The 18030-nt window shown below is 43.2% G+C and overlaps 1 protein-coding gene across 1 annotated transcript; it reads right to left on the reverse strand.

Annotated features, from left to right (window-relative positions):
- Nucleotides 1-12980: 12980 nt before the first annotated feature.
- LOC135230626 (serine/threonine-protein kinase MARK2-like) lies at nt 12981-16425 on the reverse strand. Its single transcript, XM_064280555.1, has one exon. It carries the CDS (start codon nt 15056-15058, stop codon nt 13028-13030), a length of 2031 nt encoding a protein of 676 aa, XP_064136625.1. The 5' UTR covers nt 15059-16425; the 3' UTR covers nt 12981-13027.
- Nucleotides 16426-18030: the final 1605 nt, after the last annotated feature.

Genomic DNA, 18030 nt, shown 5'->3' on the forward strand with positions numbered 1-18030 from the left:
CTGCTTTTACACTGGATCAGGGATGGGACCTGGGTATGGGTGGCGTTACCATCCCATCCTAATCCTCTTTACCAGAATATTACAATCCCAGAATGGAGGACGATCACAGAATACAGGAAATCATAACCCAGCTAAAGTGATACACACATTTTGGGGGGGATTTTTTTTTTTATATAATTTAGTCCATGAGGCCTACCTAAGATTCCTCATGCTATTATGCCAAAAAATAAGTGGCCTGAGTAGGACCAGGAGTCAGGGCAGAAGAGGAGCGGCACAACAACACACCTGTCAGCTCTGTATCCATCCTGGAGAGAAAGAAGACCACTCCTGTACCCTGTGTGAACAGGAACGTCTTCACCAGCAAGCAGGAAAGTGGCAATTCCACACCTTCAGTGAAGAACAGGAAATCATAACCCAGCTAAAGTGATACACACATTTTGGGGGGGATTTTTTTTTTTCTTATAATTTAGTCCATGAGGCCTACCTAAGATTCCTCATGCTATTATGCCAAAAAATAAGTGGCCTGAGTAGGACCAGGAGTCAGGGCAGAAGAGGAGCGGCACAACAACACACCTGTCAGCTCTGTATCCATCCTGGAGAGAAAGAAGACCACTCCTGTACCCTGTGTGAACAGGAACGTCTTCACCAGCAAGCAGGAAAGTGGCAATTCCACACCTTCAGTGAAGAACAGGAAATCATAACCCAGCTAAAGTGATACACACATTTTGGGGGGGATTTTTTTTTTTCTTATAATTTAGTCCATGAGGCCTACCTAAGATTCCTCATGCTATTATGCCAAAAAATAAGTGGCCTGACCAGGAGTCAGGGCAGAAGAGGAGCGGCACAACAACACACCTGTCAGCTCTGTATCCATCCTGGAGAGAAAGAAGACCACTCCTATGCCCTGTGTGAATAGGAACGTCTTCACCAGCAAGCAGGAAAGTGGCAATTCCACACCTTCAGTGAAGACCAGCCTTGGCCAGGGCGACATCCACAATGCTTTGGATAGTCTCTCTGATTCAGGATCAGGGGCCTCCATGGCATCTGCTTGTACCTCAGTCTCACTAGCCCAGTCCTACCTGCAACAGGAATCCAGGACAGACTCAGTGCAGCCCAACCAGGACTGTGGAGTGTGCTCCAGGGTGAGCAACAGTGATGTGCTGCAGTTTAGAACATCTTCCCAGTGTGTCTGCGAGGCTTCCTCCTCATCCCACACCATCAGCAGCAGCAGTGGAGCCCAGAGGGAACTGGTTTCCTCCAGGGAGTGTCAAAACTAAGCTCCTTGCATGTGGACAAGCTGCAAGAGATTGCTGACCAGCCGAGTTTGCCTCAGATTGTGAGCCCAGCCTCTCCCTCTGTCAGCAGCCAGGGATGGCAGGGTTCCCCTGAGATTTATTCAGTTTTATTTGCAGAAATATATGTCCTGGTTTGCCAGCTCAGCCTCACATTTTCTACATGAGTATAAGTGGCTAGAAGGAAAAGGAGGAGGTATTGGGAATGATGTAGAAATTGATAATGGGAGTCCATTGATTCAGCTGGAGAATAAATTGGGAAAATGACTCTGGACAGCCTTAAGTGATTGGAACTCAATATTTGAAACGCCCCCCCATCACTTTGTCAAGCTCTTGCTCTTTCTGAAGCTGCACTATATATTTTTCACAATGTAAATCTTGTCAACAATGTCTGCCCTTAGGAGTACTGGCCTATTTTCCTACTAATTATAATGCTCTCTCTCCCCGACCAGTACAAGCCCTTTTACTCAGGCAAAAATGAATCCCACTAACTGAGTGATCAAGGGCAGTGTTCACTAATCAGTGTATGCAAGGAAGACAATGTATGTGGTATAAATTAGGTGGACCAAAGCATCTCTGAAAAAATCAGGAACTACAACTAGCTTGAAAGCTCTTCCCTAATCTAATCTTCTCATACTGTCAAAACGCAAGGTTTTTTTTTTTTTTTTGATAACAGTCAATATTTGTATGTAATTCTGGCCGTGCCCACAGTAGTCAGTCATGGCTGCTGGGGGGTTATAGCAAAGAAATTTCTTATGGAAAATGGATTTAATCCCATGGAGCTATCTAAGCACTCTTCATATGGGAGATTGTAACCAAATTGACAACTGCCTGCATCCAGTGTGTGCTAGGCCTACGAAATCCATTAATACAGAAATATTTGTTGGAAATGTGATGCCTGATGTTACTCTCCTGGGGAATTCTTAAAAAATATAGATATCCTACTGTAGAGGAGACAGAGCTAACCATAAGAATCTGAGAAGCAGAGTCAACTTGGGCAAAATTTATTGGCATGCTACCTCCAAGGCTACTAAAGTTATATAAATGGGTGTGCTAGAAAAATCTCTCCTAGGGTGGAGATGACAGGGCAGGCGGTCTTCCACTGAAAACAATAAACAGGTACAGAAAAGGATCCAATGTATAATAGAATTGATGCCTGTTCTTGAAATAGTTAGGCCCGGTTGAAAGTATTCCATGTTGAGTTTCACATGGTCCGGGATCTAATTTCATGGTTAAACTACAGATTTTTTCACAAGGAAGAATATATGGTTGCTACAAAAAAAAAAAAAAATTTTTTTTTTTTTTTTAATCAGCCCAAGTTTGCCTATGACGTTAGCCAGAGCACTGCATAAGATGATCAGTCTAACTCTGTTTAGCTTGCTGTGGTAACCTAATTTTAGTACAGAGTCCATAACTGCCCTCTCCTGGCTGGCCTTTTCCTGAAACTTCACATGTGACTCTAGTTCCTTAACCACTGACATCTCTTAGCAATATCCAGAAGCTAGTCTCACATTAATATGTGCACAATGATGGGCTGAACCCATGACCTATCTATTGACCCAGGTACTGAAAACAAGGCAGAGAATTCCCAGCTTTTTTGGCGATAAGCCTAATGGGCTCCTGTGCTCCTACTAAAAAAAGGACCCCTGAAATTGTGGTAAGTTACAGAAAGTCACCTGTAGAGGGAGATAGAAAACACAGGCAGTAGAAAGAGCCTAGAGAAAAACCAGTTGCCATCCAGGGCATTGAGACCATGGGGACCCTAAGTGTGTCGGAGTACAACTGTGTTCCGGAGGGTTTTCAATGGCTGATTCTCAGGGAGATTCTTAGATGTGACACCAAAATGTGAGCAACAAAAGAAAATATAGGTCAGTTGGAATTCAACAAAATGAAAACCGTTTGTGCATCAAAGAGCATTATCAAGAAAGTGAAAACCTACAGAATGGAAGAAAATTTTGGAAACTATCTGGGAAATAGGGTTCAATATCCAAAATATGTATAATATCTATACAGCTCATGACAGTGACCAACAAAAAGGACAAACAACCCAATTTAAAAATGGGCAGAGCTCTTGTTCCCAGATTCTCCCATTTCAATTCCCTTGCCTCCTCCCAGAGGCACCTAAGGTGCTGTGACCCTGGCCCCAGGAGTCACTGCTCTTCTCCTTGCCCACCCTTCGGCCCCGCCCACTGTGCCCCGCCCCACCCCATCCCCTTCGGCCTCCGTGGCCCCTCCCCCCGGGACACACTTAGGCAGCTTCTCAGGAGGAGGTGAGTGTGCCCCAGGACTTGCTCTGGAAGCGGAGCTGCCACTGCCTAGCCGCTCTGCTCCAGGAATGGTGCCTGAGGGCTCCCCGCGATTCAGCTCCGGTAACTCCTGTCCGCTTCTGAACGGTCTCTTCCTTCCCCTGCCCCTCAGTTCCTGTCTAAGGTTGCCTTTTATGCTCAGGGCTCGGAGCTTGTCACAAATATACTGGTTTCATTGTTTTTCAGGTCTTTGTTGTAAAGAGGGCTGGATAGAAGCATCTTCCTATTCTGCCATCTTGGCTCCACCCCCTAAGGTTTCTTTTTAATTTCTTGATAATGTCTGTTTTTGCCTTAGAACGTGTTTACTTCTTAAAGATTATTTTTACCTTTTTTATTGTTGTGAAATTATACAAACCATTTGCAATTCAGCATCTTCACGTACACAGTTCAGTGACACCAATTACATCAATCATGTTGTGCAACTCTCACCAATATCCATTGCCAAATTTTCTGTCCTATAAACACAAACTCAATGCTTCCTAAACAGTGATGGACAAAATTTGTAACTTGCACATAATCCAATTTTTATCTTGTTGTTTATGCTTTTTCTGTCATATGTCAATACCCATTGCCAAATCCCTGTAATCTCTTCTATTTAAGAATGTTATGACTTTAGTTGTTATCTTTAGTTAGTTCAGTGATCATTTTGAGTTATTTGTATGACGTGAGGTAGAAGTTGAGCTTCCTTCTCTTGCATGTGGAATTCCAGTTTTCTTTGTGCCATTTGTTGAAGAGTGTCTTCTTTTCCCGTTGAATGTATTTGGCGTCCTTGTTGAAAATGAATTGACCAGATATGATTGGGTTTATTTGTAGAGTTTGAATTCCATTCTGTTGGTCTGTATGTCTATTCACATGCCGATAGCACACAGATTGGATTACTGCAGCTTTACAATTGTTTTGAAGTTGAGAAGTGTGAGTCATGTGACTTTGATCCGTGTGTTTGAAGATTATTTTGGCTATTCAGGGCCTCTAGCAATTCAAGGTGAACTTGAGGTTTGGCTTTTCCGTTAATGTAAAAAAATGCTTTTAGAATTTTCATCGGGCTTACACTGAATCTGTAGATGGATTTGGTAGAATTGCCATTTTGACAATATTAAGTCCTCCATTGCATGAAAACGGTATTCCTTTCCGTTTATTTAGGTCTTCTTGAATTTCTTTCAGCAGTAGTTTGTAGTTTTCAGTGTATAAGCTTTTGCCTGCTAAGTTCAATTTATTCGTCAGTATTTTCTTTTTTAGATGCTATTGGAAAAAGAGTGATGTTCTAGATTTCCGTTCTAATACGATTGTTTTGTTTTTTTGAGTGTATTTTCCTTGAAATTTGTTCCTTAGTTTTGTAGATTCACATCTATCATCAAATGTTGAAACTTTTCAGTTATCATTTCTTCAGGTATGATTTTTGTCACTTTCTCCCCCTCTTCTCCTTTGCGGGTAGCAGTGCTGGTCATGTGGATTGTGTCTAGATCTCATAGGCTTTGTTTACTTGTTTTTAGTTTTTTTCCTCTTGAGACTCAGTAATTTCAATACCCCTTTTTTCAAATTTGTTGATAGTTTCTTCTTCTTTCTGAAATGTTTGCATTCTCTAGTAAATTTTTATTTCAGTGGTTGCACTATTGAGCTGCTGAATTTTTGTTGGTTTCTTTGTATACTTTCTATCTCTTTATTAATAGCCTCGTTTTCTTTTATAGTTTTCCTGATTTCCTTTAGATATTTCTCCATGTTTGGTTTTGGCTCTTTAGGCATATTTAAGACAGTCGTTTTGAAGTCTTTGTCTAGTAAGTGTGATGTGTGGACTGGAATGTTTTCTGTCAGTTTATTTTGTTCCTTTGAATGGAACAAATTTTCTTTTTCTTGTATGCGTTGTGATATTTTTTTTAAAGTGGACATTTTAATATTATAAAGTGGTAACCTGGAAATCAGATTATGCACCTTTCCCTTTTAATGTTTTTAAATTAAATTCTTGAAGGTTATTTTACTGTATTTGTTTAGTGACTTTTTGGAATGAATGTATTCTTGTTTATAGGTGGTCACTGAAACATCTGTTGTTTAGCTTGTGTTCAGCTAGAGTTTTCTTTTCACACTTTACGTTTATCACTGCACACTCTTCTTGCTTGCGTGGTTTCTGGGGAGGTCTGATGAATTCTAATCCTTGTTCCTTTATAGGTATACTGTTTTTGTTTCCTCTTGTTTATGTAAGTTTTTCCTCTTTGTGTAATTATCTGCACTTTCAATATCCTATTCCCAGATTTAGATGTTTTAGTATTTATCCTGCTTGGTGTTCTATGGGCTCCTCGATCTGTGATTTGGTGTCTGGCAACAATTTTAGATAATACTGTGCCATTAAAACTTCAAATATTTCCTGTATTCCTTTTTCTCTTCTGCTTCTGGTATTCTCTCTATGCATATGTTAGACTTTTTGGGATTGTCCCCCATTTCTTATTCTCTTTCACTCTTTTTTCTTTTCAATTTGACAAGTTTCCACTGACAAATGTTCAACCTTACTGATTCTTTGCTTAAACATGTGCAACCTACTGATAAGCCAATCAGTGCCGTTTTTCATTTGTGTTACTGTGTTTTTCATTTCTGATATTTTTTTGAGTATTTCTTTGAGTTTCAGTCTGTTCATTTTCATTACCCTTTTATTGTTGCATGTTGTCCACTTTTTACCCAGAGCCCTTATCATATTATCATAGCTATTTTAATTTCCTGGTCTAATATTTCTAACAAAGGTGCCATATCTGAGCCTTGTCCTGTTGTTTACCCAGTCTGTTCAGTCTGTGTGTGTTTCCACGTTTTTGTCAAGGCTATGCTTGATGAGGACTTCCTGGTGGTGTAGTGGTTAAGTGCTACGGGTGCTAACTAATTGGTTGGCTATTCGAATCCGCTAAGCGCTCCTTGAAATCGCTATTGGGCAGATCTACTCTGTCCCATAGGGTACTATGTGTCGGAATCGACTCGACGGCACTGGGTTTTGTTTTTTTTTTTTTGGTATGTTTGATGAGGACTGAAGTTAGGCAGTTTTCCCCCTACGTGGCATGTTAGATGGTGTTTGGTATTTCCCCTTCCTCAAGTCTATTAGGCTCTAAAAATTGGAAGTTGGTTAGGTTGGTTGAAAGGGTGGTAGAACCGTTTCCCTTAAGGGTAGACCGTTGTCAAGAACAAAGTAGTGTTTGCAGTTGGTTACTTTTTTTTTCCAACTGGAATTATGAGAGACTTTTTCTTACAGTTTGACAGTGAAAACCTAGTGAGTCTCCTTTATGAGAAATTCACCGAAGTGTGAAGGAACCATAAGGGTAGGCCCTGTGAAATTTCTCTCTCTCAGTTTCCAGGGATTAGTCAATTAGCATTGAAGTAAGGAGCCCTAGTGGCATAATAGTTAAGCACATGGCTGCTAACCAACAGGGTGTTGATTAAAACCAGCCAGCAACTCCATAGAAGAAAATACTTGGCTGTTTGCTTCCATAACGTTTCCAGCCTAGAGAATCCTATGGCGGTGTTCTACTCCGTCACATTGTGCTGCTATGAGTTGGAATCAACTCATCGGCACCTAATAACATATGATTCTAGGTCAGGAGGTGGAAGTAACGGTGGTGGCATTCTCTGTTCCCAGTAAGCAGGGATTCTTTGTAGTAGTGCATGTGTATCTCCAGCTTCTGGGATAGCAGATTGCTCTGTGAGTTCAGATCTGTGACAGAGCTAAGAAGAGTTGTTTCTTTTCAGGTTTTTCTTATTGTGAGCATGCAAGGGACATCCAAGTTCCTTTTATAGTGGAATGGAAAATGGAAATTCCCATCTAGTGTTTTTAGAGTGATTTTGAAATGAGAGGAGCTAAAAATACATAGAAAAAAGAAAGAAACAAAAAATCAAAACAAAACCCACAAATACTTCTCCTAGTCTGTGCAGATTGGCTCTGTGCTGGGGCACTCCTGAAACACTTATAGAGTGAGAAAAAGTGTAGGTCTTTCTCGGGTAGTTTCTGAACAGAAATTTTGCTCTAGGTATTTGTAGCCTGCTAAATTTCCCCAAACACACAGTTGCTTTTGAATATCCTGATTTTCCAAAGAAGTACTTCCCATTTTTGGCTTTTAGGCCTTAGGCTATCTATCGTATGTTTTGAGCATACTGTTTAGCCTGAGCCCTCTATGGGCTGTTAGTTCCTCTTGCAATCTTTCCTTATAAATGCCTGCCACCTTAGCAGCCTGGGTCGTAAGTTAGGTCAAAGAGACAAGGTCCTTGCATTAGTCCTTCAGGCATCCCCCAGAAAGATTAGAAGAGACACACACAATGATTTTCTGTACTCTAGCTGGAGCCAGGAACAGGGTCCCACCCTGGGATCAGAAGCAAGTGCTGCTACTATAAGATGACCACTGAGTTGGGGAGGAGATGGGGCAAGGGCAAGAAAAGAGACCACAAAGTTGCCTTACCTTTTTAAAGCCATCTTTTCCTTGATTCAGTATTTGCTGTGTTTTTGTCAACTGTTGACTCTTTTCAGGATACTCACAGGGTAGCAACACCTTCTAGGTTTCTTTTCCCCCTTTGGTGGGGTGAGAGCTTCATATAACATATCTCAGTGTCTTGCTGAACTTACCCACTTGATTGATTTTAACATTGCCCTTTGGTAGGGCTCTGAATGAGAGACTGGAACTCAGTAGGCCAGAATCCAAACGTGGCCACTTTCAGAGCCAGGATCACTGACAAGATCCAGCAGAGCTCTTCCAACCTCCACAGACTAACCCCCAAAATAAAACTGATTTTTGTCACTTTTTCATTTTCTTATTTTGTATTTTTTTTCTAGTTTTTATATGCTTTTTCTCATCTTTTTCTCCTTTTATTAAGTATTTATTTGCATGTTACTAGTTGCTGTTGAGTAGATAACAGTTCGCAGCAACACTAAACGTGCAAAGTAGAACTGTTTCACAGGGTTTTGAAGGTTGTGACCTTTCAGAGTCAGTTACGAGGCCTTACTTTGGAGATGCCACTGGGTGGGTTTGAACTACTAACCTTTTGGCTTGTCATCCAGGGCTTAACAATTTGTGCCACCCAGGGGCCTAGTTTTTATTTAGTCATCAGTTTTTACCACTTTGAATCCTGTATTGGGACCCATTGGCCCTAAGCCAAGTAAGACTTGACCCAAGTCCGAGATGATGCAGAGGCCTCTCGGCCATTTCTTCTGAGGAGGAGACCCATGTGTAAGACTACCAAATGCTCGAAAACCTCTGCAAAGGTACCTTCACCAAGGTGAAGTTGGCTAAAGCTCTTCTCACTGGGAATAAGGTGAGATCGTTAGGGAGACCCAGCAACCTCCTGCAGCATCCACAGACTATCCTGAGAGGTTAAAATTATGAAGGCTTTCATTCATACCTTTTCTTTATTCTGCCCTAGAACTCTTCCAGGGAGAAGAGTACGACGGACTTCCCAGTGGATAGGTGGAGCCTGGGAGTCATCTTGTATTTGTTGGTGAGTGAATCCCTGCCTTTTGGTGGAAATGCCTTCATGGAGCTGTGGGAGTGTTTACTGTGAAATTGTTTGAAGTCATCAAGAATGAGAACACACTCCACATAGTGATGGAATAAGTAAGTGGAGGGGAGGTGTTTCATCATGCAAGGGCTCATGGCAGGATGAGGGACAAAGGGGCTCAAGCCACCAAATTCTGCCAGATAGTGTCTGCAGTGCAGGATTGTCATAACAAGTGTATGGTTCAGAGGGGCCTGAAAAGAGAAAACCTACTATTAGATAAGAAAATGAGCAGCAAACTTTCAGGTCTTGACCTTGGAAATGAATTCAGCCTGGGCAACAAGCTGTATACCTCCTGTGGCAGTCTCCCTTCCTATATTCTGCCCTAGAACTCTTCAGGGAGAAAAGTATGACAGACACCCCCAGTGGATGTGTTGAGCCTGGGAGTCATTTTGTATTTGTTGGTAGGTGGATCCCTGCCTTTTGTTGGAAATACCTTCGTGATACTATGGCAGGATGTAGTGAAGGGACTTTCCCTTCCATATGACTATGCAGTATGAATACCTGCTGATCAAAATTTTCATTCATGACCCTAGTGAGAGAGGTACTTCAGAGGCAATTCTGACACATCCGTGGATGATGGTGGGTCATGAAGAACAAAAGCTGTATGTGGAGCCACACCCAGATTACAGTGACCCTCAGTGGATTGAGGTGATGTGTTACACATGGTGAGAGATTCAGTGCTTATTGATGATGCCAAAGTACAGTGTTGTGATAGTCATCTATTTGCTCCTGGTCGTAAAACACCTGAGACAGAGGGCCATAGCAGCCTGCAGTGGATCTTCATCCCATGGTGTACAGTGTACCCTCTTGTGCTAACCCAAGCAGAGGAGGTAGAGCGAGCCTGCCATTCCAGCTCTCTTAGTCTTCTAGCGCTGCTGTAATAGAAATACCACAAGTGGATGGCTTTAACAAAGAGAAATTTATTTGTTCGCAGTACAATAGGCGAAAAGTCCAAATTCAGGGTGTCAGCTCCAGGGGAAGGCTTTCTTTCTCTGTTGGTTTTCTCATCAGTTTTCCCCTGATAGAGGAGCATCTCAGGTGCAGGGACACCAGGTCCAAAGCATGAGCTTCGCTCTTGTTGCTGCTTTATTAGGGGTATGAGGTCCCCAACTCTCTGCTTGGTTCCCTTTCCTTTTTATCTCTTGAGACGTAAGAGGTGGTACAGACCGCACCCCAGGGTAACTGCTTTTACATTGGATCAGGGGTGTGACCTGGGTAAGGATGGCATTACCATCCCATCCTAATCCTCTTTAACATAAAATTACAATCTCAGAATGGAGGACAATCACAAGATACAGGGAATCATAACCCAGCTAAAGTGATGCACACTTTTGGGGGGAGACATAATTTAGTCCATGAGGCGTACCTAAAATTCCTCTTGCAATTATGGCAAAAAATGTGCGGCCTGAGGAGGACCAGGGGTCAGGGCAGAAGAGCAGAAGCATAAGAACAACCCATCCTGGAGAGAAAGAAGGCCAGTCCTGTGCCCTCTGTGAACAGCAATGTTTTCACAAACAAACACGGAATTGACCATTCCAGAAATTAAGGGAAGACCACCTTGGCCAGGGCAACATCCACAATGCTTTGGACAGTCTATCTGATTCAGGATCAGGGGCCTCCATGGCATCTACCTGTACCTCAGTCTCTCCACCCCAGTCCTACATATACCACGAATCCAGGACAGACTCGGTGCAGCCCAACCAGGACTCTGGAGTGTGCTCCAGGGTGAGCAACAGTGACGTGCTGCAGTTTAGAACATCTTCCCAGTGTGTCTGTGAGGCTTCCTCCTCATCCCACACCATGAGCAGCAGTGGTGGAGCTCAGAAGGAACTGGTTTCCTCCAGGGAGTGTGAAAACTAAGCTCTTTGCATGCTGAGAAGCTGCAAGAGATTCCTGACCAGCCGAGTTTGCCTCAGATTGTGAGCCCAGCCTCTCCCTCTGTCAGCAGCGAGGGATGGCAGGGGGCCACTGAGATTTGTTCAGTGTTATTTGCAGGATTACATGTCTTGGTTTGCCAGCTCAGCGCCACATATTTCTAACTCAGTACAAATAGTAAGAAGGAAAAGGAGGAGATATTGGGAATGATGTAGAATTTGGTAATGGGGGTCCATCCATTTAGCAGGACAATAAATTGAGAAATGACTCTGGACAGGCTTAAGTGATTGGAACTCAGTATTTGGAGCGCCCCCGCATCACTTTGGCAAGCTCTTGCTCTTTCTTAAGCTGCACTACATATTTTTCACAATGTAAATCCTGTCAACCATAGGCCCTTAGAAGTATTGACCTATTTTCCTACTAATTATAATGCTCTCTCTCCCCCACCAGTACAAGCCCTTTTCCTGAGGCAGAAATGAATCCCACTAACTAAGTGATCAAGGGCAGTGGTCACTCATCAGTACATGCAAGGAAGGTAAAGTATATGGTATAAATTAGGTGGACCAAAGCATGTCTCAAAAAATCAGGAACTACAACTAGCTTGGAAGTTCTTCCCTAATGTAACCTTCTCACACTGTCAAAACACAAGTTTCTTTTTTTTTTTTTTAAATAACACTCAGTATTTTGTATGTCCTATAGGAATTGTAATTGTGGCTGTGCCCCCAGTAATCAGGCATGGCTGCTGGGGGGTTATAGCAAAGCAATTTCTTATGGAAAATGGATTTAATCCCATGGAGCTATCTAAGCACTCTTCACGTGGGAGAGTCTAACCAAATTGACAACTACCTGCTTCCAGTGTGTGCTAGGCCTACCAAAACCATTAATACGGAAATATTTGTTGGAAACTGATACCCAGTGTTAAAAAATATAGACATGTCACTGTACAGGAGACAGAGCCAACCATGAAAAGCTGAGAAGCAAGGTCAATTTGGGCAAAATTTATTGGCATGCCACCTCCAAGGCTACTAAAGTTCTATAAATGGGTGTGCTAGAAAAATTTCTCCTAGGGTGGAGACAATAGGGCAGGTGGTCTCCCTCTGAAAACAATAAACAGGTTCAGAAAAGGATCCAATGTATAATAGAATTGATGCCTATTCTTGAAATACTTAGGCCCACTTGAAAGTCTTCCATGTTGAGTTTCGCATGGCCCAGGATCTAATTTGATGGCTAAACTCCAGATTTTTCCCCAAGGAAGAACATATGATGTCATTCCACAACTCGCCTGGTCTTCGGTCATTAGTGTTCAGTCAGTGAATGTATTCTTGAGATGGTCTCTAAATTCAGGTGGGACAAGCTCAAGGTCATACTTTGGCTCTTGTGGACTTGGTCTGATTTTCTTCAGCTTCAAGATGTTTCAGAAATAGACTGGAGGCCTTTCTTTCAAGTCATCTGTGTGTGGAGTTAAACCGACAACTTTCTGGTTTGCTGTTCAGTGCATCCCAAGGGACTCCAGAGAGATCTCGATGGCCGTGTTAGTGAATCAAGTGGCTTTCCCCATTACAAGCTTTCCTTTGTCTGTCTGAACGGATGAATTTGGGAGTGTTTGTTTTGTTTTCATGAATTCTTTGCTTCATGTTTGCTGCAGCGGATCTGTAGGAATCTGAGAGCAAAGACGAGGTGGAAGTGCTTAAACCTGGAGAGGCCAAGCTGTTGTCGCTGAAGTTTACGTGGAGGAACCAGCTCCATGGAGCCCAACGAGATGATGTGGAAGATCTGCCAAGTGTGCGATGCCAACAGCTGCGAGTGGGATGTCTCCCGGGCATATGTGTTGCTGTGCACACGTGACGTGCAGGCCAAGAGGACTTTGTGCAGTGGAGGATGAAGGTATGCACACTGCCTTGATGATTGCTCAACAGGGTTCAAGTGAAGTGAATTTCGGGCACCTTTTTTAGGTGGGTTTTCCAAACATTGCCTTCAAAATTACAGAGGAGCTTAAACCTTGGAACTCCTGTTTTCTCTCAGGCAGCTGCTGCCCCCATTTTAAAGTGCAAGGTCACTGGTGATTTTTGAGACAATGTTATTGAAGGCCTCAGAGGTCCCTGAAATTCTCTTCACTTTTACCCCATTGAGAGTCCTCCGAGGCAGGGTGCACACCTCCATCCTCCACTGAGTGAAGTCCTGTTGTCCTGGTGTGCCATTCATACACAGCAGTGTGTATTTGTGTGTGAGATCCCAGTCACAGCCATTGGCATCCAACACTTGACAGATCTCCTGCAGCATCTCGTCGGGCTCCAAGGAACTGGTGATCTTCATCCTCCAGGTAAATTTGAGAGAGCGTGGTTTGGCCTGTTGAGGTTTGATCATTTGTGCAGCTTTGCTGTCCGATGCTTTGTGGTCCTTTTTGTCATATGTAAAACAAAGGCATCTTCTCATGAGCTTAAAGAACCTCCCAGTGGCCCGCTTCCAGCCCTGGCTGCTGACAGAGGAAGAGGCTGGACTCACAGTCTGGGGCAAACTCGGCTGGTCAGGTAACTCATGCACCTGCTCCTCAGAGGAAGAGGCTAGACTCACAGTCTGGGGCAAACTCGGCTGGTCAGGTAACTCATGCACCTGCTCCTCATTTACGGAGCTTAGTTTTGACATTCCCTGGGTAAAACTGGTTTTCTCCGGGGCCCCGGCACTCTCGTTGATGGTGTAGGCTGAGGAGGAAGGCACAGAAACACACTGGGGTGGTGTGATGGGCTGTGGCACCTCACTGTTTCTCCCCTTGGCATACAGGTCAGAGTCCTGGTTGGGCTGTGCCCAGGCTGTGGTAGATTGCTGCCGCAGGTGGGCCAGGGCCAGGGAGAATGATGGAGAAGTAGACACCATGGAGGTCCCCATCCCTCCCTCAGAGAGAGTGTTCAAAGCATCGCGGATGTAGTAACCAAAGGTGGGAATGGTGGGCTCGGTGTAACTACGCTGTTTGGGTTTAGGACAGACGGTAGGAGGCACTTCATGGGATGAGGAAGGAGTGTGGCTATCGGTGCAATGGGCTTCAGCCTGGGGTTCCAGGGTGCTGGTGTGGCTGTCAATCTCATATGTGTCGTGACGCAGGATCAGATAGGTGGCGTTCGCATCATTGTAATTGTGGTTCAACAGTGAGTCATGAATGTCTTCCTGCACGTAACCCGTGTTCACTGTCACCTCAGTGTGCCAGTGGTTATCGTAGTCTGGGAGTGGCTGCACATAGAGCTTTTGTTTTTCTTCATGGCTCACCTTCATCCATGGATGTGCCAGGATGTCCTCTAACGTGGCTCTCTTTCTTGGGTCACGAATGAAAATTTTACTGAGCAGGTGTTGACACTGGCTAGACATGTGGAAGGGAACGTGATATTGTCCCTGCAGCACCTGCTCTCGCAGCTTCGTCAAGGTCTTCCCACGAAAAGGCAGAGATCCAGTTACCATGAAGTATAGGATGACTCCCAGGCTCCACACATCCACTGGGGGTCCGTCATACTTTTCTCCCTGAAGGAGTTCTGGGGCAGAATAAGGGGGAGTGCCACAGAAGGTATCCAGCTTGCTCCCTGGGGTGAATTCAGTTCCTAAACCAAAGTCTGCAAGTTTGATGTTCATTCGCTTGTCCAATAGTAGGTTTTCTGTTTTCAGATCCCTATGAACAATACTCTTGTCGTGGCAGTACTTCACCGCTGACACTATTTGTTGGAATTTCGTTTGGGCCTCTTTTTCGCTCATGAAGCCATGATTCACTAGGTGGTAAAAGAGGTCCCTTCCACTTGCATACTCCATGACTATATAGAGGGCGTGCTCATTCTCTATGACTTCAAACAGCTTTACAATATTTGGATGATGGAGATCCTTCATAATTTCTATCTCTCTGTATAGTCTGTGGAGGTCGGAGGACGTGTGCTGGATCTTGTCAATTATTTTAATGGCTACCTCTTGGCCGGTGATGATGTGCTGGGCCAGCTTGACCTTGGCAGATGCCCCCTTGCCGATGGTTCTGAGGAGGTGGTAGCGTCCCACATGAGTTTCCTCCACAGCAGAGAAGGCTAAGTGGCTCTGCAGCATGTTGGCTATGGTGCGAAGGCGTAGCGGGCTTTGGGATAAGAGGTGCCCTGGTGGTAGGATTAAAAACTTAAAAACCCAAAACCCTAAAAAGTGGTGACTAAAAACTTAATGAAATATGGAAAAAATGAGAAAAAGTTAAAATATAATCAAAAAGGTAAAATGAGAAAAGAGGAAGTAAAATTTTAAAAACTGATAAAAATAAGATAAATTGTATATATAAACAAAACAAGAAATCAATGAGAAAGATTCAAAAAAGGAATAAATAACATGAGGATAAGAAAAAATACAAAATAAAACAATAATAGTAAGATGATAAAAAAATTAACAAGTACATAGAAAAAAAGAAAAATTGAGGATGTAAAGGAAGAATAAAATGAAAAACGAATGAATGCAAATGAGGAAAAACAAAGAGAAAATAAGAATAGCTGGCGAGGAAATAGAAAAACCACAATTTAAAGAGAAAACAAGCCAAGTTTGGTCACGATGTCTCAGGTCACTGAAGGAGCTTCCTGAGCCAGAAAGACCACAAACCTAGGTTTCCAGGGACTTATATAGGGGCTTGGAGTTCCAAAGAATTGGCTCCTTATGAGGTCACCACAAGAAATGGACCAATAAAAACGGGGGGTAATTGACTGTGCTTTTTGCTCTCAGGGATTCTTTACTCATTTTTTTTAGAAGAAAAATGTGTGTGTGTGTGTGTGTGTGTGTGTGTGTAGAGCGAGAATTCCACAGAGCTTTTCTTTCCTTTTTATTGATCTTCATGTTATTTTTTTTATTGTGTTGCAAATATACATAATAAAACACGCCATTTCAACAATTTCTACATGTGCATTTGTTACATTGCTTATATTCAAGCTGTGCAAGCATTTCACGGTTTATGTTCCAAATCATTCCACTACCTTTCACATAAACTCAATGATCCTAATCAAAAACTCTTCCTTCCCCCTCCCTGTCACCCCTGGTAACCACTAATAAGCTTTGTTTTGTGTATATTTGCTTCTGCCCTATAAGTGAGATCAGAATGCATCTCTCCTTTTCTGACTGACTGACTTTTCTCAGCTTGGTGTTTTCAGGCTTCATCCATGTTGTCGTATGCATCAAGACTTCATTTTTGGGAGTGTGTGTAATATTCCATTGGAAGTCCCTGGCTTGCACCAACAGTTAATTGCTCATCTACTAGTTTGGGGGTTCAAACCCACCCAGAGACTTCTCAGAAGACATTCCCGGTGATCTCCTTCTGAAAGGTCAGAGCCTTGAAAACCCTGTGGAGTTGTGTGTACGTACCAAAGTTTGTGTATCCATTCACCTGCTGATGGACATATTGGCTGTGTTCATCTTTTGCTTCTTGTGAAAAGTGCCGCAGTGAAAAGTTGTATATAGATTTCCGCTTGCGTTCCTGCCTTGCATAGTGGCTGTTGTTGTTATTAGATGCTGTCGAGTTGATTCTGACTCATAGTGACCCTAGGTACAACACAACAAAACACTTCCTGGTTCTGCCCCATCATCAAAATTGTTGCTGTGTTTGAGCCCATTGTTGCAGCCACTGTGTCAGTCTGTCTTGTCAAGGTCTTCCTCTTTCTCCCTAACCCTCTACTTCACTAAGTGTCTTAGTTATCTAGTGCTGCTATAAGTGCAATACCACAAGTGGATGGCTTTAACAAAGAAATTTATTCTCTCCCAGTCTACGAGGCTAGAAGTCTGAATTCAGGGTGCCAACTCCCTGGCAATGCTTTCTATCTTTGTTGTTTCTGGGAGAAGGTCCTTGTCATGAATCATTTTCTCCTGGCCTAGGAGCTTCTCAGCACAGTGACCGTAGGTCCAAAGAATGTGCTCTGCTCCTGGCACATCTTTCTTGGTGGCATGAGGTACTTATATCTCTCTGATTACATTTCTCTCCTTTTATCTCTTGGAAGATAAAAGGTGATAGAGGTCACACCCCAGGGAACCTTCCCTTCCATCGGATCTGGGCTGTGACTTTCGTAAACGCGTTTTATCCCTTTCTATTCAGTCCATGACATTCCACCTTGTTGTTGTTGTTGTTAGGTGCCGTCGAGTCGGTTGTGACGCATAGCGACCCTACGCACAACAGAACGAAACACTTCCCGGCCCTGCGCCATCCTTAGAATCGTTGTTATGCTGGAGCTCATTGTTGCAGCCACTGTGTCAGTCCAGCTCCTTGAGGGTCTTCCTCTTTTCCGGTGACCCTGTACTCTGCCAAGCATGATATCCCTCTCCAGGGACTGATCCTCCCTGACAATGTGTCCAAATTACGTAAGACGCATTCTCGCCATCCTTGCCTCAAAGGAGCATTCTGTCCGCACTTCTTCCAGGACAGATTTGTTCATTCTTTTGGCAGTCCCTGGTATATTCAATATTCTTCACCAACACCAGAATTCAAAGGCGTCAATTCTTCTTTGGTCTTCCTTATTCATTGTCCAGCTTTCACACCCGTATAATGTCATTGAAAATACCATGGTCTGAGCCAGGTGCACCTTAGTCTTCAGGGTGACATCTTCATCTTCAGCACTTCGAAGGGGTCCTTAGCAGCAGATTTGCCCAATGCAATGTGTCTTTTGATTTCTTGACTGCTGCTTGAATGGCTGTTAATTGTGGATCCAAGTAAAATGAAATCCTTGACAACTTCAATCTTTTCTCCGTTTATCACGATGTTGCTCATTGGTCCAGTTGTGAGGATTTTTGTTTTCTTTATGTTGAGGTGTAATCCATACTGAAGGCTGTGGTCTTTGATCTTCATCAGTAAGTGCTTCAAGTCCTCTTCACTTTCAGCAAGCAAGGTTGTGTCATCTGCATCACGCAGGTTGTTAATGAGCCTTCCTCCAATCCTGGTGCCCTGTTTTTGTTCATATAGTCCAGCTTCTTGTATTATTTGCTCAACATAGAGATTGAATAGGTATGGTGAAAGAATAGAACCCTGACGCACACCTTTCTTGACTTTAAACCAATCAGTATCC

Source organism: Loxodonta africana, chromosome 3, assembly GCF_030014295.1.
Source record: "Loxodonta africana isolate mLoxAfr1 chromosome 3, mLoxAfr1.hap2, whole genome shotgun sequence".
Classification (NCBI taxonomy): Eukaryota; Metazoa; Chordata; class Mammalia; order Proboscidea; family Elephantidae; genus Loxodonta; species Loxodonta africana.